Source organism: Arabidopsis lyrata (genome assembly GCF_000004255.2).
Source record: "Arabidopsis lyrata subsp. lyrata unplaced genomic scaffold ARALYscaffold_7, whole genome shotgun sequence".
In the NCBI taxonomy this organism is placed as follows: Eukaryota; Viridiplantae; Streptophyta; class Magnoliopsida; order Brassicales; family Brassicaceae; genus Arabidopsis; species Arabidopsis lyrata.
This window is the reverse complement of record NW_003302549.1, coordinates 23,478,595-23,501,549: the sequence shown is the minus strand read 5'-3', so window position 1 is coordinate 23,501,549 and position 22,955 is coordinate 23,478,595. Positions and strand designations below refer to the sequence as shown.

The 22,955-nt window shown below is 35.9% G+C and overlaps 3 protein-coding genes and 2 pseudogenes across 3 annotated transcripts; 3 read left to right on the top strand and 2 right to left on the bottom strand.

Annotated features, from left to right (window-relative positions):
• Positions 1–641: 641 nt before the first annotated feature.
• On the bottom strand, positions 642–2,694 carry LOC110226270 (annotated as a pseudogene).
• Positions 2,695–3,772: 1,078 nt separating this feature from the next.
• On the bottom strand, positions 3,773–5,232 carry LOC110226274 (annotated as a pseudogene).
• Positions 5,233–8,697: 3,465 nt separating this feature from the next.
• LOC110226266 (probable receptor-like protein kinase At5g39030) lies at positions 8,698–11,411 on the top strand. Its single transcript, XM_021017258.1, has one exon. The coding sequence runs from the start codon at positions 8,843–8,845 to the stop codon at positions 11,276–11,278; it is 2,436 nt and encodes an 811-aa protein (XP_020872917.1). The 5' UTR covers positions 8,698–8,842; the 3' UTR covers positions 11,279–11,411.
• A 510-nt stretch (positions 11,412–11,921) lies between these two features.
• Positions 11,922–16,485, top strand: LOC9306875 (ABC transporter B family member 27). Its single transcript, XM_021017268.1, has 17 exons — positions 11,922–12,157; positions 12,525–12,587; positions 12,665–12,700; positions 12,783–12,857; positions 13,002–13,126; positions 13,223–13,322; positions 13,484–13,655; positions 13,753–13,871; positions 13,965–14,075; positions 14,169–14,313; positions 14,393–14,525; positions 14,612–14,687; positions 14,929–14,994; positions 15,278–15,385; positions 15,487–15,594; positions 15,797–15,994; positions 16,089–16,485. Exons 1-17 carry the CDS (start codon positions 12,068–12,070, stop codon positions 16,296–16,298), a joined length of 1,935 nt encoding a protein of 644 aa, XP_020872927.1. The 5' UTR covers positions 11,922–12,067; the 3' UTR covers positions 16,299–16,485.
• Positions 16,486–21,228: 4,743 nt separating this feature from the next.
• On the top strand, positions 21,229–22,797 carry LOC9306874 (phenolic glucoside malonyltransferase 1). Its single transcript, XM_002870758.2, has one exon. It carries the CDS (start codon positions 21,259–21,261, stop codon positions 22,684–22,686), a length of 1,428 nt encoding a protein of 475 aa, XP_002870804.2. The 5' UTR covers positions 21,229–21,258; the 3' UTR covers positions 22,687–22,797.
• Positions 22,798–22,955: the final 158 nt, after the last annotated feature.

Here is a 22,955-nt window from a genome sequence, read left to right as displayed (position 1 = left end):
TTACGGAAAGTAAACGAGACAAGAAATTTATTAACGAGGTTCGGTTTTTCCTACTCCACGGGACCAACTCCATATTTCGATTTCACTAGAACAAGAAAGCAAATTACAACCAATTCGCAAACGCGTAAAACAAGCCCAACCCTCTTGATTTACCGCTCCTTTATATAACGTGAAACCTTAAGGATAATCTCTACCCTTAACTAAACTCCCCTTGAGTCTAGATTTAATCAGGATAACCTAACCCTGAGCTAAACTCCCCTTGAGCCTAGACTTCAAAACAAACCACTTGATCACACAAGCACAAACCCGCAAATTATTCTAACCCTGAGCTAAACTCCCCTTGAGCCTAGACTTCAAAACAAACCACTTGATCACACAAGCACAAACCCGCAAAACTAAGTTGCACACAATCTCACCGAAAGCTCTCAAAGATTTCTTCTTTATGCCTCAGCTCTCTTCCTTCTCCAAGACGTCCTCCACTCCTCCTTATATAGCCAAAACGATTTCCTAATCACCATAGGAGAAGATTTCCAATTTCCATATGAAAAAGTAAATTTCCTTTTATACTCTTCCTTTAATTTTCTCATCAAACTCCACTTTCATCAAGTCTTCCAAATCTCTTTGAGTCCTTTTTCCTTTGTGATTCATCCTCTAAACACGCTCCAAACATATCTTCTCAAACCTTCTAGAAACCGACACACACACAAAAACAGTCGCATCTTGACTTACTTCTTGAATCATTCAGGAACTCCATCAGACAAAAACTTGTATTACTTCTTAACTCATTCAACAACTTCATCAGACTGCAGCTACATCTTCATTCTCCCTCTTTTTGACTATGTTTGTTAACTCAACAGTTCTAACTCAAAACAATATCACGAAACACATCATCATTCTCCCCCTGAATGAGTCACAACATGGTCAAAACTACTTGGAAAATTCTCCCCGCTTTGCAATACGAGGTTGATAGCCTAGTTCACCACCTCCATATAAATCATCTTTCCTAACCCAAATCTTCCTGCGCCTTAAGCCTACATGGCTGGATTCTCGAATGAATCTGAAACAATTCCTCTTAATATGCCCTTGAACTCCACAATGATAACATGTAGGACCATGAAGTCTCACATCAAAAGCATTCTCCATTCGATTTCTCTCCATCAACAATCTGAAACACCTTGGCCTAATATGCCCAACAACACCACAATGATGACAAACAGGTCGAAAAATTCGTTGAGGTGCATTCTTCAATTCTTGATTTTTCCTTAAAGCTGATGCAGTCTTTGTACCAGTTCTCGTAGTAGTTCTTGTACCAGATGCAGTCTCTGCCACAGTTGCAGTTTCTGACACATCCTGATCCAGACGTGATTTTTCCACTAGAAACAAACATCGGATCTGATTTTAAAAGTTTTCCTTCAAATCCAAGACCACACTTATCAGTCTTGCCAATATTCAGAATATGATCCAACTTCTTTGTGCCATTATTAAGCATCCTCAAATTCTTTTGAGCTTCTTCAAGTTGTACTTTAGCTTGTGATGCTTCTTCTTCTTTTTCTGCTGCATATTTCTGTGCTTCAACGACTTTAGCCTCTAACTTGAGTTTTTCCTTAGTTAACACTGAATTCTCCTCAACCATTTTAAGCCAATGCTCATATAAGGCTCTGTAATTCTCATGAAACTCTTCATCACTGATACTTGCAAAATCGTCATCACTTTGATCATTGTCACTTTCAATTATAGCTCCTGTTGCAGACACTGATGCAGACCCTGACACAGACGATGATGCAGACCCTGACACAGACGCTGATGCAGACGCTGATGCAGACTCTGTTGCAGTTTCTGGCAGAAAATTAATAAACGCCACAAAATTCTTTAGTTCTTCTTCCTCATCTGAATCAGTTTCAGAATCACTAGTCACAACATTCATGGCCTTCTTCTTATGCTTTTGTAGATTGGCGCATTCCGAACGAACATGTCCATATCCTTTGCATTCAAAACATTGCACATTCTTTGATGAACTTCTCAATTCTTCATCAATTCTATCCTTCTTCTCTTTTCCTTTTCGCTTCAGATATTTAGTAAACTGTCTTGACAACATAGCCATTGAATCTTCAGTTGATGATCCCTTAAGAGCAACTCCAATTTCAACTTCCTTCTTCACTTCATCTACCTTCTTCATGTTTCCTTTAGCTTCATATGTTTTGCTTAACTCAAATGCTTGAAGAATCCCAACAAACTCATCAAAAGCCATCTCATCTAGATTATGAGCTTCTTCAACTGCAGAAATCTTTGACTCAAATTTTGCAGGTAATGATCTCTTCAACTTCTTCACTAGCTTTTTGTCCTTGTAAACCTTTCCAAGAGAAAACGATTCATTAGATATGTCACATAACTTTGCACTGAAATCAGCCACGGTTTCTTCTTTTTCCATTCTTAGATTCTCAAATTGCGAAGCCAACATATCCAGTTTTGTTCTCTTAACGCTTGTAGTACCCTCAAACATATTCTCCAATGTCTTCCATGCTTTTTGAGCTGATGCACATTGAGAAATTAACTTGAAGCGGCTTGAATCAATAGCATTGTAAATAGCAGTCTTAGCCTTAGAATTGCAACTTGATAGCCTTTTCTCTGCAGCAGTCCACTTATCTCTTGGCTTGAGACTTACAACTCCGTCATCATCCGTAACTTTAGGAGCCTCCCAACCAAGTTCAATCGAACTCCAACAATCTTCATCATGATTACTAATAAAAGCTTGCATACGAACCTTCCAATATCCATAATTCGTTGAATCAAGAAGTGGTGGTCTTGTCATAGACGTACCTTCCTTATATGACTCCATCTCACACGATTCTTAGCTCTGTCATACTTTCTGAACGATCTCCTGAACCTCACCCTTGATCTACCCGAAACAAGACTAAATCTCTATCGAGAACCCGCTCTGATACCAATTGTAAGTGCGGATGAGGTCAAATAAATTACGAAAAGTAAACGAGACAAGAAATTTGTTAACGAGGTTCGGTTTTTCTTACTCCCCGGGACTAAGTCCAGATTTCGATTTCACTAAAACAAGAAAGCAAATTACAACTAATTCGCAAACGCATAATACAAGCCCAACCCTCTTGATTTACCGCTCCCTTCTATAACGTGAAACCTTAAGGATAATCTCTACCCTTAACTAAACTCCCCTTGAGTCTAGATTTAATCAGCATAACCTAACCCTGAGCTAAACTCCCCTTGAGCCTAGACTTCAAAACAAACCACTTGATCACACAAGCGCAAACCCGCAAATTAACCTAACCCTGAGCTAAACTCCCTTTGAGCCTAGACTTCAAAACAAACCACTTGATCACACAAGCACAAACCCGCAAAACTAAGTTGCACACAATCTCACCGAAAGCTCTCAAAGATTTCTTCTTTATGCCTCAGCTCTCTTCCTTCTCCAAGACGTCCTCCACTCCTCCTTATATAGCCAAAACGATTTTCTAATCACCATAGGAGAAGATTTCCAATTTCCATATGAAAAAGTAAATTTCCTTTTATACTTTTCCTTTAATTTTCTCATCAAACTCCACTTTCATCAAGTCTTCCAAATCTCTTTGAGTCTTTTTTCCTTTGTGATTCATCCTCTAAACACGCTCCAAACATATCTTCTCAAACCTTCTAGAAACCGACACACACACAGAAACAGTCGCATCTTGACTTACTTCTTGAATCATTCAGGAACTCCATCAGACAAAAACTTGTATTACTTCTTAATTCATTCAACAACTTCATCAGACTACAGCTACATCTTCATTCTCCCTCTTTTTGACTATGTTTGTGAACTCAACAGTTCTAACTCAAAACAATATCACGAAACACATCATCATTCTCCCTCTGAATGAGTCACAACATGGTCAAAACTACTTGGAAAATTCTCCCCGCTTTGCAATACGAGGTTGATAGCCTAGTTCACCACCTCCATATAAATCATCTTTCCTAACCCAAATCTTCATGCGCCTTAAGCCTACATGACTGGATTCTCGAATGAATCTGAAACAATTCCTCTTAATATGCCCTTGAACTCCACAATGATAACATGTAGGACCATGAAATCTCACATCAAAAGCATTCTCCATTCGATTTCTCTCCATCAACAATTAGAAACACCTTGGCCTAATATGCCCAACAACACCACAATGATGACAAACAGGTCGAAAATTTTTTTGAGGTGCATTCTTCAATTCTTGATTTTTCCTTAAAGCTGATGCAGTCTTTGTGCCAGTTCTCGTAGTAGTTCTTGTACCAGATGCAGTCTCTGCCACAGTTGCAGTTTCTGACACACTTCCTGATCCAGACGTGATTTTTCCACTAGAAACAAACATCGGATCTGATTTTAAAAGTTTTCCTTCAAATCCAAGACCACACTTATCAGTCTTGCCAATATTCAGAATATGATCCAACTTCTTTGTGCCATTATTAAGCATCCTCAAATTCTTTTGAGTTTCTTCAAGTTGTACTTTAGCTTGTGATGCTTCTTCTTCTTTTTCTGCTGCATATTTCTGTGCTTCAACGACTTTAGCCTCTAACTTGAGTTTTTCCTTAGTTAACACTGAATTCTCCTCAACCATTTTAAGCCAATGCTCATATAAGGCTCTGTAATTCTCATGAAACTCTTCATCATTGATACTTGCAGAATCGTCATCACTTTGATAATTGTCACTTTCAATTACAGCTCCTGTTGCAGACACTGATGCAGACCCTGACACAGACGATGATGCAGATGCTGATGCAGACGCTGATGCAGACTCTGTTGCAGTTTCTGGCAGAAAATTAATAAACGCCACAAAATTCTTCAGTTCTTCTTCCTCATCTGAATCAGTTTCAGAATCACTAGTCACAACATTCATGGCCTTCTTCTTATGCTTTTGTAGATTGGCGCATTCCGAACGAACATGTCCATATCCTTTGCATTCAAAACATTGCACATTCTTTGATGAACTTCTCAATTCTTCATCAATTCTATCCTTCTTCTCTTTTCCTTTTCGCTTCAGATATTTAGTAAACTGTCTTGACAACATAGCCATTGAATCTTCAGTTGATGATCCCTTAAGAGCAACTCCAATGTCAACTTCCTTCTTCACTTCATCTACCTTCTTCATCTTTCCTTTAGCTTCATATGTTTTGCTTAACTCAAATGCTTGAAGAATCCCAACAAACTCATCAAAAGCCATCTCATCTAGATTATGAGCTTCTTCAACTACAGAAATCTTTGACTCAAATTTTGCAGGTAATGATCTCTTCAACTTCTTCACTAGCTTTTTGTCCTTGTAAACCTTTCCAAGAGAAAACGATTCATTAGAGATGTCACATAACTTTGCACTGAAATCAGCCACAGTTTCTTCTTCTTCCATTCTTAGATTCTTAAATTGCGAAGCCAACATATCCAGTTTTGTTCTCTTAACGCTTGTAGTACCCTCAAACATATTCTCTAATGTCTTCCATGCTTTTTGAGCTGATGCACATTGAGAAATTAACTTGAAGCGGCTTGAATCAATAGCATTGTAAATAGCAGTCTTAGCCTTAGAATTGCAACTTGATAGCCTTTTCTCTGCAGCAGTCCACTTATCTCTTGGCTTGAGACTTACAACTCCGTCATCATCCGTAACTTTAGGAGCCTCCCAACCAAGTTCAATCGAATTCCAACAATCTTCATCAAGATTACTAATAAAAGCTTGCATACGAACCTTCCAATATCCATAATTCGCTGAATCAAGAAGTGGTGGTCTTGTCATAGACGTACCTTCCTTGTATGACTCCATCTCACACGATTCTCAGCTCTGTCTTACTTTCTGAACGATCTCCTGAACCTCACCCTTGATCTACCCGAAACAAGACTAAATCTCTATCGAGAACCCGCTCTGATACCAATTGTAAGTGCGGATGAGGTCAAATAAATTACGGAAAGTAAACGAGATAAGAAATTTGTTAACGAGGTTCGGTTTTCCCTACTCCCCGGGACTAAGTCCAGATTTCGATTTCACTAGAACAAGAAAGCAAATTACAACTAATTCGCAAACGCATAAAACAAGCCCAACCCTCTTGATTTACCGCTCCCTTCTATAATGTGAAACCTTAAGGATAATCTCTACCCTTAACTAAACTCCCCTTGAGTCTAGATTTAATCAGGATAACCTAACCCTGAGCTAAACTCCCCTTGAGCCTAGACTTCAAAACAAACCACTTGATCACACAAGCACAAACCCGCAAATTAACCTAACCCTGAGCTAAACTCCCCTTGAGCCTAGACTTCAAAACAAACCACTTGATCACACAAGCACAAACCCGCAAAACTAAGTTGCACTCAATCTCACCGAAAGCTCTCAAAGATTTCTTCTTTATGCCTCAGCTCTCTTCCTTCTCCAAGACGTCCTCCACTCCTCCTTATATAGCCAAAACGATTTCCTAATCACCATAGGAGAAGATTTCCAATTTCCATATGAAAAAGTAAATTTCCTTTTATACTTTTCCTTTTTCTCATCAAACTCCACTTTCATCAAGTCTTCCAAATCTCTTTGAGTCCTTTTTCCTTTGTGATTCATCCTCTAAACACGCTCCAAACATATCTTCTCAAACCTTCTAGAAACCGACACACACACAAAAACAGTCGCATCTTGACTTACTTCTTGAATTATTCAGGAACTCCATCAGACAAAAACTTGTATTACTTCTTAACTCATTCAACAACTTCATCAGACTGCAGCTACATCTTCACGCTCCTCTGTTTTCATTTCTGCTTACGATTATATTCATAAAAATCAACTCTTAGATGAAAGAAAGCATTCAATGTAAACAATATTTTATACTGTATATGATTTTACATTCATACAAAGAAAAAAAAACTTCATAGAAATCTTGAACCGTTGATTTTCTATATATTAGCGCAAAACCTTTTCATGTTTTCGTTGGTTCGATAGAAAGAATGCTTAAAATACAAGGAACGTTGTGAAACTCTTTTTTATACGTTTTTATTAATCAATCTTGAGAAGTATAAGTATTGAATAAAAAACCATCTTTACATTAAAGTAATATGGCAAAGATTTTAAACTTATAAAAATTTGTTAAAATAAAAAACAGAGGATGATTGGTTTGAGCTAGAGTTTTCAATATTCATCTTTAGCATTGTGCCAAAAGAATAAGCTCAAATTTTATCCAGAAAATCAGCAATTCGATTCTAACTCGTCAAAATACCAAATATATGGCCACGACAGGCTTAACTAAAGCTGAATAATCTATATATATAATGGGAGAGTTATCTCTCCATCTAGCCTATCCACCTAAGCATCCACCTAAGCAACATTATTTATTTTACATTAAAATACACTTTAAACATTTATTTAGGGCATATGTATGTTACTTATAATTAATAGAAATTTTAAATAAATAAAAATTTAAAAAAAAAAAAAAAAACTATAAAAATATTATTACTATTAGTAGTAATAATATACTTCCACTTTTAATAGATAAAAATTAAAAATGATCATACTTCAAATCTTTAAATATTTTGATGAGTTTTAGAATGGAAGTAAATTTTAAATACATGCTAGAATAAAAATTAATTTATGTAATTCTGTATATAAAATTTTAAACAAAAAAATAAAATTTAAAGTGAAACATTAGTTTCTAAGAACAATATACTACATATTTGTATTTATTATTAAATTTATACTTAAGAAAAATAAAAATTACTAAACTCAACTTAAATTTATAATTTAAGACGAAGGTATTGTAAAAATCACACTTTATCTTGTGAAATTATATAAAAAAATTTTGAAAACTTTGAAACATTATCATCCATCTTTAAAAAATAAATAATCAATGATCATATTATTCATGAGTTCTACACAAAATATACAGAAAATGAAAATGAAAGCCGTTAGAAAAGTGATATGTAATTTGTATAGCATATTCTCAAATGGAACTTAAAACATGATCAAAAAGCAAAACGAGATTGATATTTCATCAAATGCTTTTGACCCAAAAAATTGAGTATTGAAAGACTATAATTAAGGAGAAAATAATTAATAATATGTCTTGCAAATCAATTCATAGTCCAATATATATAATATGTGAGTCAATAGAAGGTAAAAAGAAAGTAGATGTCGAAAGTCAACGAGTGCATCATAGAAGATGACGAAAGAATTGGTAGTTAAAAGTGTTTAAAAATAAATTCTAAAACTTAGAAAGATAATGCACATGACTAAGGTTAAATTCTTTGAGATCTCATTCATTGTGTGAAACGAATGAGTTTTTGGAAAAATACATGACATATATTATTAAACAGATTATTAGATTCAAAGTTGGGTTTAACCATTTGGTGGTTTAATGATGAAAAGTTATATAAAATATGCACATTGATGACTTCGTCGAAAATTCTCTTATGGCACAATGCACTTGCTTCAATAGGTAAAACATGCTTGCTAATGTTATAGCAACATGATTTTTTAGATGTACATTTACACTAAATAATGTTCATGAAACTAGGTATATTCACATTTTATATTAAATGATGTTAAAATTTGAATTGTTATATTTATGCTCAAATATTTATCTTTTAAATTTAAATGATTATATCTTATGATCAAAAAATTTTATTAATAAAAGAAATTTTAAATTAAAATTCCGCGCAACGCGCAGGCACAAAATCTAGTAGTTCCAATGAGCTAGTTTGAGCTGATGGAAACATTCTATCTTTTATCAGTCAACTGTTGACCCATAGACTCACTCCACTACCTATGACTTAAAACTTCAATTATAGACTCATCTCTAATCTTCTTCTCCATCCATTAACCTTTCAAAAATACCGATGATCTGTTTCATTTGCTTTGTTTTCTCGATTCTCGTTTCCGTCTCCGGCGGAGGAGGAGAAGAAGCAACGGCGCCATACAAGCCAGCCGATGTTTATCTCATCAACTGCGGTACAAACTCTTCCACCATCGACAACAGCGGTCGAACTTGGACGCCGGAGCAGAAGAAAATTCTTCCGTCGAATTCAGACAACGCGTCGTTCTCTTCACTTGTATCATACAAAGAATCAAGGCTTCTTCCTCAAGTTCTGTACATGACCGCTCGGATTTTCCGATATGATTTTACGTACAGTATTCCAACCTCTCCCGGCTGGAAATTCATCCGGTTACATTTTTATCCAGCCAAATACTTATACGGACCCGATTTCGACGAGGATTTTGACGCCGCCAGTTCCTTCTTCTCCGTAAGTGTAAACTGCTTTACTCTTTTGACGAACTTCAGCGCCGATTTAACGATGAAAGCTTCCAAAAAGTCAACTCTTATCAAAGAGTTTATCGTTCCCGTTTACCAATCGCTGAATCTCACGTTCAGGCCGTCTAAGAATTCGCTAGCTTTTGTTAACGGTATCGAGATTGTCTCCATGCCTGACCGGTTTTACTCAAAGGGAGGATTTGACAACATGATAACAAACGTCGGTAGCAATGTTGACTTCGAGATAGATAACTCCACGGCTTTCGAGACCGTTTATCGGGTAAACGTAGGTGGACAAATGGTGGGCGAAGTCCACGATTGGGGAATGTTCCGGCGGTGGCTTTCTGATGATGATGAGTTCCTACAAGGTGGAATCAATTCGTACCTACCAGATGTACTGATCAACTACACAGAGAAAACTCCAGCATATGTTGCGCCAGCGTCCGTGTACGCCACGTGGCGCTCGATGGGGAACGCCCAAGCCTCTGAACTAAACCTGAATTTCAACCTGACGTGGCTCTTTACAGTCGATGCTGGGTTCAATTACCTCGTGAGGCTTCATTTCTGTGAGACTCTACAGCAAGTGAATCAACGCGTCTTCTCCATCTTCCTTGGAAGTCAGATGGCTAAGAAAGAGATGGACGTGATTGGGTTGAGCGGTGGTTCTCTAATTCCAATGTATCTAGATTTCAGAGTATATGTTGATTCTGAAAGTGGGCCGAGACCTGATCTACGACTTGACTTGTATCCTTTAAAGGAAATTAAGCCAATGTATTATGACGCTATTCTGAATGGTGTAGAGATTCTCAAGCTTAACACCTCATACGGTAATCTGGCCGGACCTAACCCAAATCCTCCATTGTCATCGAACTTAACACAAAACCGTGTAAAGCAGGAGATGAAAGGTAAGTTTTCACATCTTCTGGTGAAAATCTTCATAGCCGCTGGTTCCGGAATTGGGCTGGCGACTTTCATTGTTGTTCTCATGTTTTCGATGCGTCAGATGAAGAGGAAGAATAAAAAGGAAGAAAGTGTCGTCATGTTCAAGAAACTACTGATTATGTACACTTATGCAGAATTAAAGAAAATTACAAAGTCATTTTCTTACATAATTGGGAAAGGAGGATTTGGAACTGTTTATGGGGGAAACCTTAGTAATGGTCGTAAGGTTGCAGTAAAGGTCTTGAAAGATTTGAAGGGAAGTGCTGAAGATTTCATCAATGAAGTTGCAAGCATGAGCCAAACGTCTCATGTCAACATTGTTTCTCTTCTTGGTTTCTGCTATGAAGGATCTAAAAGAGCGATTGTGTATGAGTTTTTGGAGAATGGGTCTCTCGATCAGTTCATCTCTAGAAATAAGTCATTGACTCATGATGTTACAATGCTGTATGGAATCGCGTTAGGCATTGCTCGGGGATTGGAATACTTGCATTATGGCTGCAAAACAAGAATTGTGCATTTCGACATTAAACCTCAGAATATCTTGTTAGATGGCAATCTTTGTCCTAAAGTCTCAGACTTTGGCCTTGCTAAGCTTTGTGAGAAAAGAGAAAGTGTTCTGTCATTGATGGACACGAGAGGAACTATAGGTTACATTGCACCTGAGGTCTTCTCAAGAATGTATGGCCGAGTCTCCCATAAGTCAGATGTGTATAGCTATGGAATGTTGGTCCTCGACATGATTGGAGCAAGGAACAAAGAAATAGTAGCAACTATTGATTCCGCCGCTAGTTCGACTTACTTTCCAGATTGGATCTATAAGGATCTTGAAGATGGAGAACAAACATGGATATTTGGTGATGAAATAACCAAAGAAGAAAAAGAGATTGCAAGGAAGATGATATTGGTAGGTCTCTGGTGTATTCAACCATGCCCATCAGATCGTCCACCGATGATTAGAGTCGTTGAAATGATGGAAGGAAGTTTAGATGCTCTTGACATTCCCCCTAAGCCTTCTATGCATATCTCCAATGAGGTTATTCCCGAATCTTCTTCACTTTCTGATGACGAGGAAGCTGGATAAAAAGATTTGTTGATATTTACTAGCATGAAAATCCTACTCTTGTTGTTTTATAGAAATAACTGTAAAAGAAAAAAGAAAAAAGTTTTCAGTGATTATTCTTATAACTTAGTAATATACAACTATGAATTAAAAAGTTTCTAATTTATTTAATACCTTAAATAATAATATTGATAAAAATAGCCAATAATGAAACACCACTTATAGAAGCATGTAATCTTCGTCGGAGTTTTCCTCCACTATACTTTGAAGTGAAAGCATTAGTATAGACGATGAGAAATCTAATTGCAGACAAACAGATTGATGTTATTTTTGTCACACTGCTCTGAACTAGTGAGATAATATTTATGCTAACATATGGGTAAGCCTTTGAGATTTATCTTGAAAAAATAGAGAAAAATAAGGAAGTGTTCTTGTCTTTTACTATTTCTTTTGTTTTCGTAATACTAATGTTAAAACGGATCTGTTAGCACAAAATGTTCATGTACATACCCAAATTTTCAATTAATATACATATGTTGACCAAAATAAAGTCTTTAAAAATAGAAAAAGTAATGGTTAATGGGCTTACCAAATAAAGTCTGACGTGTAATCTTGACTCTTGACCTTAATATAAATTTAGATTTCATTTGATAAAATAAAATTATTCCCTAAATTACACAGGAAGAAACCAAATAGTGGAGAGAACAAAAACACCAATTCGATTATTTCATGGCTTAGAAAATAAGAATCTATAAGTTCTCTCTATCGAAACCCAAAACAAAAGTTGAGACCTTTTTTATTTTCTTTGAGATGGGTAACAAGAAACTGTTGACTGGTGGGTCAAGCAAAACTTATGGTAGTGGTGGTAGTAGCTACAGAGATCCTCTGTTGCAGAATCAGGTCTGTTCTATAAACCTTTCTTGTTTCTCACTCTCATGTCTGATGATTCTTGCTTTTGTAAAGTTTCGACCTTTATTCACCAATAGTTTCTGGAACCTAAAGAAATTGTGGTGATGGATTCTATTTCCTGTGTCATGTGACTTGAAATTACTTGTTAGCTTTTGAAGCATAGAGTTCTCATTTGACATGTAATCATTTGATTGGAACTATTGGATTGTTACAACAGAAGAAATATTCTTAAAGTTTGATTCTTGAAATTTGATTTTGCCAAATTATGAGTTTCCAAGTTTATATGCTTGAAAACTAGGACATGTGTTTCAGTGAGAACCTTGATTCCAAATTTGTTTTCATTCTTTAACATGTGCAGGATAAACCGAAAGCGAATGGAAGCGAAAATGGTTCAAATGATCTTGAGCATGGTGTTGTTGAGGTATTTGTTTGTGTTGTTTTTACAGAAACTTTTCATGTATAGAAGTAATATTATCTAATCTTAATTGGTTTTTTCAGGCAGCAAATGTTGGATTTGGCAGAGTCTTTGCGTTGGTGAGTGATTCTTTTGTTATTTAAAAGTGTATATCATTCTTATGTAAAGATATGCCGATACTCAAGTATTTTGGTTGCGCAGGCAAAGCCCGATGCGGGAAAGCTAGTGATTGGTACCATTGCTTTGTTGATAGGTTCAACAACTAATCTCCTTGTTGTATGTATCATTTCTTGATCTTCAACTTCCTATCTATTTTATTTTCGTTATCATCATTTTAGGAGTTAATCTCTGAAGTGGTATCGTAGATGGATTCATATTTCTTATTAGAACTAAGAAAGCTGAACTTTTTATGTTATGCAGCCAAAGTTTGGTGGGATGATTATAGACATTGTATCCAGAGATGTCAAGACGCCTGAGCAGCAAACAGAATCCTTGATTGCTGTTAGAAATGCCGTCGTAGTCATTTTGCTTATCGTTGTAATTGGGTAATTACATCTTCGCAAAATTTCATTAGTCCTCCTTGATCTTAAGAGTTTTGGTTTGGTCTGACTCATACTTTTTTTATGTTTGGGTTTCTTTAGATCGATATGCACGGCTTTGCGAGCGTGGCTATTTAACTCTGCCAGCGAAAGAGTTGTGGCTCGACTGAGAAAGGATTTGTTCAAACACCTAATGCATCAGGTAAAACTTTTTTCAAGATTCTTATGATTTGCTTTATCCGTTGCCATTATTCTTTTAGTTAGTCTTTCATGCATTGTTTGTGACTTTTGATGTCTAATGAACTAACTTTTATCTGAGAAAGAAATTGAAAAAAAATTGTTATTGTTGTTCTTTGCTAACAGGAAATAGCATTTTATGATGTCACAAAAACCGGAGAACTCTTAAGTAGATTATCCGAAGACACCCAGATCATAAAAAACGCTGCTACGACAAATCTTTCTGAAGCTCTTCGTAACGTAACAACTGCGCTTATTGGAGTTGGTTTCATGTTTACATCATCTTGGAAATTAACATGTAAGAAGCTTCTTTTATCTTTTTAAGGATTTGGTACTAGTAGATGGAATGAATACACCAACTGACTTATCTTCTTGTTCACCAATTATGCTTTTAGTGTTGGCGCTAGTAGTAGTTCCGGTAATTTCAGTTGCTGTGAAACAGTTCGGACGCTATCTGCGTGAACTTTCACACACAACTCAAGCTGCAGCTGCTGTTGCTGCATCAATTGCTGAGGTTTTAGCTCTGCTTTTTTCATACAGTGCTTATCGATGTTCATTTTTTCAGTTCATTTTTTAAAAATTAATTGGATCAATATTTACTATTCAGGAATCTTTTGGTGCAATCCGAACTGTTAGATCTTTTGCGAAAGAAAGCTATATGGTATCACAATATTCCAAGAAAGTTGATGAGACTCTGAAGCTAGGACTCAAACAAGCTGTGAGTTTTTGTGGAACAAACCATTTCATAAAATTAAACTCTTTGAATTTTGATGTGTCTTTGAGAGGATTTATCTGTTTTTGGGTGATTTAGGTACTTGTGGGATTGTTCTTCGGTGGACTAAACGCAGCTTTCACATTATCTGTTATTACGGTTGTTAGTTATGGAGCATACTTAACAATATATGGTTCCATGACCGTTGGAGCACTAACTTCCTTCATTCTTTATAGCCTCACAGGTTTCGTTTGCATTCTTGTTTCTCGATATGGAGTTTTTAAAAATAATTATTGTATTAAACTACGATGTTGTTTTCGCAGTTGGTTCATCGGTGTCTTCTTTGTCGAGTTTGTACACAACTGCAATGAAAGCTGCAGGCGCTAGTAGACGAGTTTTTCAGATCTTGGACCGTGTTTCTAGCATGTCAAGTTCAGGGGATAAGTGTCCAGTCGGGTGAGATTTCCTCTCATACTCCTTAATAAAATTTTATATATAAAAAAAACAGTATCGGTTTATGTCCTCGAAAATTATGGCTGCAGTGTTCCTGATGGAGATGTGGAACTAAATGATGTCTGGTTTGCTTATCCTTCTCGCCCTAGTCACATGATACTCAAGGTACGTAACACTAAATCTTTGTTTGTACTCTGTTTATATATCACAGTTACAAATATAATGCATTACTGAAAGTTTGGTAGAACAAATAAAGGTTTGGTTGTTTGTAATTTTTCAACTTAATAGTTACAAATATAGCAGATTCTTGAACTAATGAATCATGACTATATATTTCTGAGGATGATAACTGGATGCGTAAACCTGTTACAACTTTAACCATCGCTTAAACACGCAAAACTTGCAGGGAATATCATTGAGGTTGACACCAGGCTCAAAAGTTGCACTTGTAGGACCAAGTGGTGGAGGAAAAGTAAGTTCAGACCATATACCATTTAGCATGCCAAAACCAAATAGTTCAATACCTTTTTGGCTTGGGTTCGGTTTTCGTAGAAAAAATAGGAAAGAATTTTGAAAGATTTTACAGTTTTAGTCGGTTTTATTTCCAACTCACTTAATTTTCTCTTTAGTTTGGTTTTTGGATATATTTACAATTCAGTTTGGATCTGATGAGCTGGATTAGAGACCCTCATAATGAGAGCAAATTTTCGCGAGGTCCGTTGAATGTTTTTTCATCTTTCATTTGCTATATGCAGACGACCATAGCCAATTTGATTGAGAGATTCTATGATCCTCTCAAGGGAAAGATCTTGCTTAATGGAGTTTCTTTAATGGAAATTTCCCATCAATATCTTCACAAACAGGTAAAATAATTCTGTTTATTGAATAAGTGTCGTGTTTATGCATATTTTTGGTAGAACCCCAATCTTGAATTTTTCTTATCCTGGTTTGTTTTTCATTTCAGATCAGCATTGTAAGTCAGGAACCAATTCTTTTCAACTGTTCAGTAGAAGAGAACATCGCATATGGATTTGACGGTGAAGCTAGTTTTTCCGATATAGAAAATGCAGCTGTAAGCACATCAAAACTCTCTTTCTTTCTCCATTTTTGTTGTGCTCATTGGCACATAGGGCTATTCAATATGGATAAACTGACCCGATCCAAAAACCGAATTAGATTCATTTTATTTAGATTAGTATTTTTCTAAAGCCCGAACTGAAGCTAAGGGATTGAACAAGCATATTCTGATCGGGATCAAAATGAAACACTGACAGAAAATGGCGAATGCACATGAGTTCATCGAAGCGTTTCCGGATAAGTACAACACTGTTGTTGGAGAACGTGGATTACGGCTCTCAGGAGGACAGAAGCAAAGGATTGCAATAGCGAGGGCTCTTCTTACAAACCCAAGTGTTTTGCTCCTTGATGAAGCCACAAGTGCACTCGACGCTGAAAGTGAATATCTTGTTCAGGTAATAAAACATAACTCTTGAATCAAATCTCAAAACACTAAAAAACATAAAAAAGAATCATACTCCTATCCTAATTTTCTGAATCTGTTTGCAGGATGCGATGGACTCGTTGATGGCAGGAAGAACAGTGTTGGTGATAGCTCATAGGTTATCGACGGTCAAGACTGCAGACTGTGTGGCGGTTATATCAGATGGTGAAGTGGCTGAGAAAGGCACTCATAATGAGCTTCTCAGTCTTAATGGAATCTACACTAATCTTGTCAAGAGGCAGCTTCAGAGTTCTTCCTCTGTTACCAGCTTGTGAGATAATATCATTCTTCTGACAACAAAATGAAGAAATTTTCGATTCGATTCGAAAACTCCATTTGTATAATTTGAGTCTGGCTACTATCATTGTCTATGAAATCTGAACCCTTTAATGCAGGCATAAAATTGTAATGAGACATTTCAATCCAGTTAACAAATAAAATAGAAATGAGCCATTGAGAATGTCCGTCTAGTTTGCTATTGTTGAAGATGAGAGTTTTCAGGCCTAGCCAGCCTTTGAAGCCACTGATTCGGGCCTCAAAATTTTAATGTTTCTTTGGATAAAAATTTGTTAAAGTTTTTTCATATATCGAGGCATCGATTAGGATGCTTCCGACCAAGGACTAAATTACTCAAGAAAATGAATCTTTCCGCATAAATGGATATGGTAGAAGATTGTACGGTGTTAAGAGGACTAACTATAACAAAAGCTTCCTACCAAACATTTTAAATAGACTAAATCAATCGGTGCATAAATTAAGATAAACATCCGACAGTTTTAACAATTTACGAAGTAAAAATAAATTTTTATAATCAAATAATTTATCACCTAAAAAAAGCTCAATCTACCACATCTTGTCTGAACAGAACAGTAGGCTTCATCGTCAGTAGTTTAGATCAGCGTCTTCTATCATCAACTCCATCTTCCGAGTTTCAAGTTTCAGTAATTCAAACTCTATTCTGGCCTGGCAGGTGCTCCAGCCTCCAACTATGGTTCTCTTCAACTACCTAGAAACCCTCCAATCTCTTCAACTATTTGGGTATGTCATATGTGTTCTAAGTTAGAACTTCTAACCTTTCCTTGACAATGGACTATCATTGGTTTACTATTATTAGTTCCTTGAATTTGGGCTGTGTTATGGCTTTAAGTTTATGGCTTTTCCCTCTAAGTTGGGTCTGTCCAACTACACTCTATGGCCCTTAGACATGTAATTTTCTTTTTTTCTCCAGCCTTTTTTAAACATAGAAAATCCTTTTTCCCAAAACAAAAAAAAAAAAAAATGCATGTGGTCCACTAGTTTTTCTATCTCAACCCCATCGAGTGAAAATCACGGGAAGACACTTATATATATGAATTTTTTTTTTTTCCGCTAAAGATATGTAATCTTTCTTTCTTTTTTTTTTTCTTTTTTTCGCCAATATGTAGTCTTTCTTCGAATGGATAAATGCTATTTTTATTGAAAAAAGCACCATCTACTTCCTTCCAGATTTCCAAAGGAAATGGACAAAATATCTACATAGTCTAGACTCACTAAAAAGTCGCTAGATCTTGCGAAAAAGCTCTATTTTTCTGTTAAGAAAAAAGACAAAAATGGTTCATCCAATCTTCGTCCAATCTAAAGTCCAAATGGAAGACGTAAGAAACCCACCTTTTCAACCCCAAAACGTTGGCACTTACTTTTCTTTAACTATTTTCTTTTTCTAAGAAGTGTTTAAGAATGAATTGGGTAAATTTATTTGATTCATGAAATTTTACAATTCAGAAAGTCTGAAAAAAAAAAACATCGAAAAGCGTAGATAATATCTTGTCAGACTTTTTTTTGTCAAATGGAAAACGGTTCCAAATTACAATAAATGACAATAATGGCAAAAGCCAGAGTAAAGACAGTCAAGAATCCAAATTTGCTATGAACTCTATTTTCGTGGATAACACTCTACTATTCAACGTCAATAGCGTCATATCTTACTCATATTTTTTTTTTTTTGAATATCAGAAGGTTCTGGGCCAAAGCCCGTAATCCCTCGTGCCCGAAACCACAGCATGTAATATTAGTTTCGTCCCAAGCGTCACTCGAACCGGCGACCTCTAAGCTTTGCGTAGGATCTAGGAAGCACAGAAGCGTCACTCAACGTCCGATTCCCGCTCCGGAATCGGAAACGGGAGCGGAAGCGCCTGGAAGCGTGATGGAATCGCGGTTCTGAAAAATCAGTTATTGGAAGCGGCTGGAGAGCGATCGATTCGTATTTGGAAGCGTAGTGATGTATAAACGGAAGCGCAATAATTTTCTTTTGATGCTTATATTGCCTCCTGGTTTTCTATTGGTGTGTGGATATGGTTTCTTGTCTCTTTTGAATCATATGTTCGAAATTCTCTCAAGCTTCAGAATAAAATATCAAATGACCATGAATCATCTCGTTTCAATTATTCAAGTTCTGGTGGTTTTGCTTTCAGATCTAATCGGCGATTTCATCGGGAGAGGAAGCTTAACTGGGCTTTTAATCTTTCTTTCAATTTGGGCTTTGAACCTCTTCCCCCAATCTCTTTGACTTTTGCGGACTAAATCAACTTTTTAATTATTTGTATATTATATCATTAATCATATGTGTGTTACGTTTTCGTTTGTTTTAAAATCTTCTGATTTTTTTTTCTATTATTTATAGAGTAGTGTAAATTAAACATTTAACAAAAATATATATATATATATATATATATATATGTATGTATATACGCTTCCAACACGTATCCGCTTCCCATATTTTATAAAAAAATCCGCTTCCGCTTCCGCATACCCGCTCCCGTTTCCATGCAACGTAGCGTAGGATCATATCTTACTCATATTTTTCTAACACATTATCTCAAGATTCCAATACAATATATACACATATTATTGAAAATTAACAAAATTATAGCCATACATGCATAATTCATATCGAACGCATGTTTATACCAAAATTTGATTTGTCTTTTCAAAGTCCAAAATTCAATGAAACTTTAATAAGTCGGCAAGGTATATTCTCTATCTTTTCACAGAACAAAGAGTTGGGCGAGTGATGCAAGTAGACAACGATGTGTAGAATAGGATGTTTTACGATTTGTCTTAGTGCTATAAACAAAAACAAATCCTTTTGTCATTATATTACCCAAAAAATCCAATGATCCTTATTATTGACTAATTGGTCGTTAATTTATTTTTTATCATCTCTACACATCAAATTTAAATTCTAACTAGACAAGAAGAATACAAACAACTATTTATATGTCTTGATCAAATTAATTGGTCATCACTCTAAAATAAACTCCATTAAGCAATTTCTTTCAACAAAGTATGATTCCCTCCATTTCTTAAGATCATTAATTTTATTTATCAAAATATGTAAATAGATTAAATGAAAGTGAGTAGTCCATTTTTGACATTCTAATTGATAGAAATACCAGATTGATAGAAATCACCGATTTTATGTACAACAGCTTAACTTAAGTATATATGAAACAAACAAAAAAAACTCAATATGATACATACAAAAGATATTTATGTCTACATGAAAGACTTGTTTATTAAGCATATATTATCATGATATTCGACAAACAAAGCAAGCAAATCAAATAACGAATTTCATGTTACTCACGTATATTAAGCAGATAGCTATAAAACACAACAAATACAACACATTAATTATCAGTATCGTATACTTCAGCCGAATATAAGACAATTCAGATTGGTATATGAATTGTTCAATGTTAGCTTTATTTAAAAAATATGGGTAAAGTAGGATTGGCATATGAGCTTTCTGTATTATGTCATTGGAATAGAAAACTAACACGTCATTAGAATAAACCAAATGATAGTGATCTAGTGGTTCCTATTTGATTAGGAGTTGGGTGGTAAAAACCTAGTGTATAACCTATTCGACTGTTACATTTATCATATAAAATTAATTGGGTGGTAAAAATGCATATCATCTTCTAGTTAAAAGAAAACACGTGCCTAGAATATATGCATGAATAGGACCAATAGGTTAGTGTAATTATGTTTATTGTCACCACCACCTGGAAAATGATCTGATTCGCTATGCAGTTGATTAATTGTATGCCCCAATATTCTAAGCTAACCTTTCAACACCAATGTGGGAGGCCATTTATTCTGATGTCCTTTCAAAGGATTTGAGAACCATGTGTCGGTATTTTGATTCTTGAAATTTATCTCTCACATCAATAATTTAAGTATATACATAGTAAACATAATGTTTTTAAAAATTAAGTTAATTTTTTTAAAAATACTTTTAATGGATTAAAAGTGTGTAATAGGCCAATCCATTCAAAATTGAAGTATCCGAAAAATGGATCATATCATAATATGGTTTTAATTGATTTACTTTTTATTTATCTAAAAACCAAATCTGAATTTGAACCTAACCGTAAAATATAAAAAAGTTATTCAAAAACTATTTAATTCAAAAGATACAAATAATTTAATACTCGTTTTTAAAATCTTTTACCATTGACCAGCTTGAATTCATACATATTTTTCAAAACTCTTTTTCAGAATATATTATTGTTATCGTCTTCTCTTTATTACCGAGTCAAACGCCGATTTCTCATGTTCTACAATATATGGCTCTCTTTATTATCCTTCCTATATTTGTTTTAGAATATCTTCTTGTTTATTACTACAAATAGGCCTCGGCAAAATAACCGAACCATAAGAACCGAATCGGAACCGAAATAAAAAGAACCGAACCGGAACCGAACCGAAATTTTAAATACTCAAATAGATCCTAAATTTTAGAACCAGAACCTTAACAGAACCGAACCGAAATATTTCGGATACCCGAAAATACCCGAAATATAATTTATATCTAAAAATATTAGTTATTTTTAGATCGATTAACCAAAAATATCTAAAATACCAACAAATATTTGGAAAATATATAAAAATACTTAAAATATTCAAAAAATACTCGAAAATATCCGAAAATACCCAAAAATATCCAAAGTACCTAAAAATATCTGAAATAAAATATCCAAATGGATCCTAAACTTCAGAACCAAAAGAACCGGAACCGAACTGAAATTGTTTGGTTCCTATATGGATCTTAAACTCTAGAACCGAAAGAACCGGAACCGAACCGGAATCTAACCAGAACCGAAAGGATACCCGAACGCCCATGCCTAGTCTACAAACTTGAATTCTTCTTCTCTTCGTCTCTCATTCACATATAAAAAGAAGCATCATCGCATGAGTATCTCACAACACATCATAATGACCAAAGAAATGGATTCATCACTTAAAATCATCGACGAGGCACAAGTCCCTCCATCAAACTCTGACTCGTCCGAGTCACTCACTCTCCCACTCACCTTCTTCGACCTCCTCTGGTATAAACTTCACGCCGTCGAACGAGTCATCTTCTACAAACTCACTGACGCAACTCGTCCTTTCTTCGACTCAGTCATCGTCCCCAACCTCAAAACCTCTCTCTCCTCCTCCCTCTCTCACTACCTCCCACTCGCCGGAAAACTCGTCTGGGAACCACTTGATCCCAAACCAAAAATCATCTACACCCCAAACGACGCCGTTTCATTCACCGTCGCCGAGTCAAACGCCGATTTCTCTCGTTTATCCGGCAACGAACCATACCCCACCGCCGAGTTATACCCGTTAGTCCCTGAGTTACAAGTTGCCGATGACTCAGCCGCCGCCGTGTCGTTTCAAGTCACGTTATTTCCAAACCAAGGGTTTTGCATCTGCGTTAACGCACATCATGCCGTTTTAGATGGAAAAACGACAACCATGTTTCTCAAATCTTGGGCTCACACATGTAAAAATCAAGATTCTTCTCTACCGGACGATCTTATCCCAATTTACGATCGTACGGTCGTAAAAGATCCAACGGATTTAGATACAAAAGTCTTAAACGCTTGGCACAAAGTAGGCAAAGTCTTCACCGGTGGTAAAGAACCAGAGAACCCTAAAAGTTTAAAGCTTTTATGGTCGCCGGAAGTTGGTCCCGACGTTTTTCGATACACTCTCAGTCTCACTAAAGAGAATATCCAAAAGCTTAGAGAAAGACTTAAGAAAGAGTCTTCCTCCTCTGTTTCCTCATCACCAAAAGAGCTTCGTTTATCAACGTTTGTGATTGTTTACTCTTATGCTTTAACGTGTTTAATCAAAGCTCGTGGCGGTGATCCGAATAGACCAGTCGGGTACGGATTCGCAGTGGATTGTCGAAGCCTTATGGTTCCACCAGTTCCTTCTAATTATTTTGGTAATTGTGTCTCTGCTTGTTTTAAAATGCCGATAAAGGCAGAGAGTTTTATGAGTGAAGAAGGGTTTTTAGCTGCTGCAAGATTGGTTAGTGATTCGGTTGAGGCATTGGATGAGAATGTAGCATGGAAGATTCCAGAGCTTTTGGAAGGGTTTGCGACTCTTTCACCAGGAGCACAAGTTTTGTCTGTTGCCGGGTCGACCCGGTTCGGAGTATACGGGTTGGATTTCGGGTGGGGTAGACCGGAGAAAGTGGTGGTTGTGTCGATTGATCAAGGCGAAGCGATTTCTATGGCGGAGAGTAGAGATGGGAATGGTGGTGTAGAGATTGGCTTCTCGCTCAAGAAACATGAAATGGATGTTCTTGTTGAGTTGCTTCATAAAGGGCTAGAAAATTAAATCATATTTTTTCCTTCTTCATAAGAGTAAAATAATACCTCTCTGTATCAATTAAGATGTTTAAGATTTTTACACACAAATTAATAAAACAAAAAACTCTCATTTAATTTATTTCTTTTACATAAAAATTCCATTAAATAAAATAAATTGACCAAATTAAAAATAATACTCTAAAATATAGGGGAACCATCCTTTCTAGTAAACTAGATTAGGACCCGTCCGATGGACGGGTTTAAGTTTTTAATTAAAATTAAATTTACCAAAATAAA

Excerpts from the sequence above, each read along its gene's own strand:
- LOC9306875 (XM_021017268.1), top strand. The coding sequence starts at position 12,068 with ATGGGTAACAAGAAACTGTTGACTGGTGGGTCAAGCAAAACTTATGGT. Across the intron at positions 14,526-14,611 it reads GGGGATAAGTGTCCAGTCGG|TGTTCCTGATGGAGATGTGG; the intron begins GTGAGATTTCCT and ends TTATGGCTGCAG. Across the intron at positions 14,688-14,928 it reads CTAGTCACATGATACTCAAG|GGAATATCATTGAGGTTGAC; the intron begins GTACGTAACACT and ends CAAAACTTGCAG.
- LOC9306874 (XM_002870758.2), top strand. The coding sequence starts at position 21,259 with ATGAGTATCTCACAACACATCATAATGACCAAAGAAATGGATTCATCA.
- LOC110226266 (XM_021017258.1), top strand. The coding sequence starts at position 8,843 with ATGATCTGTTTCATTTGCTTTGTTTTCTCGATTCTCGTTTCCGTCTCC.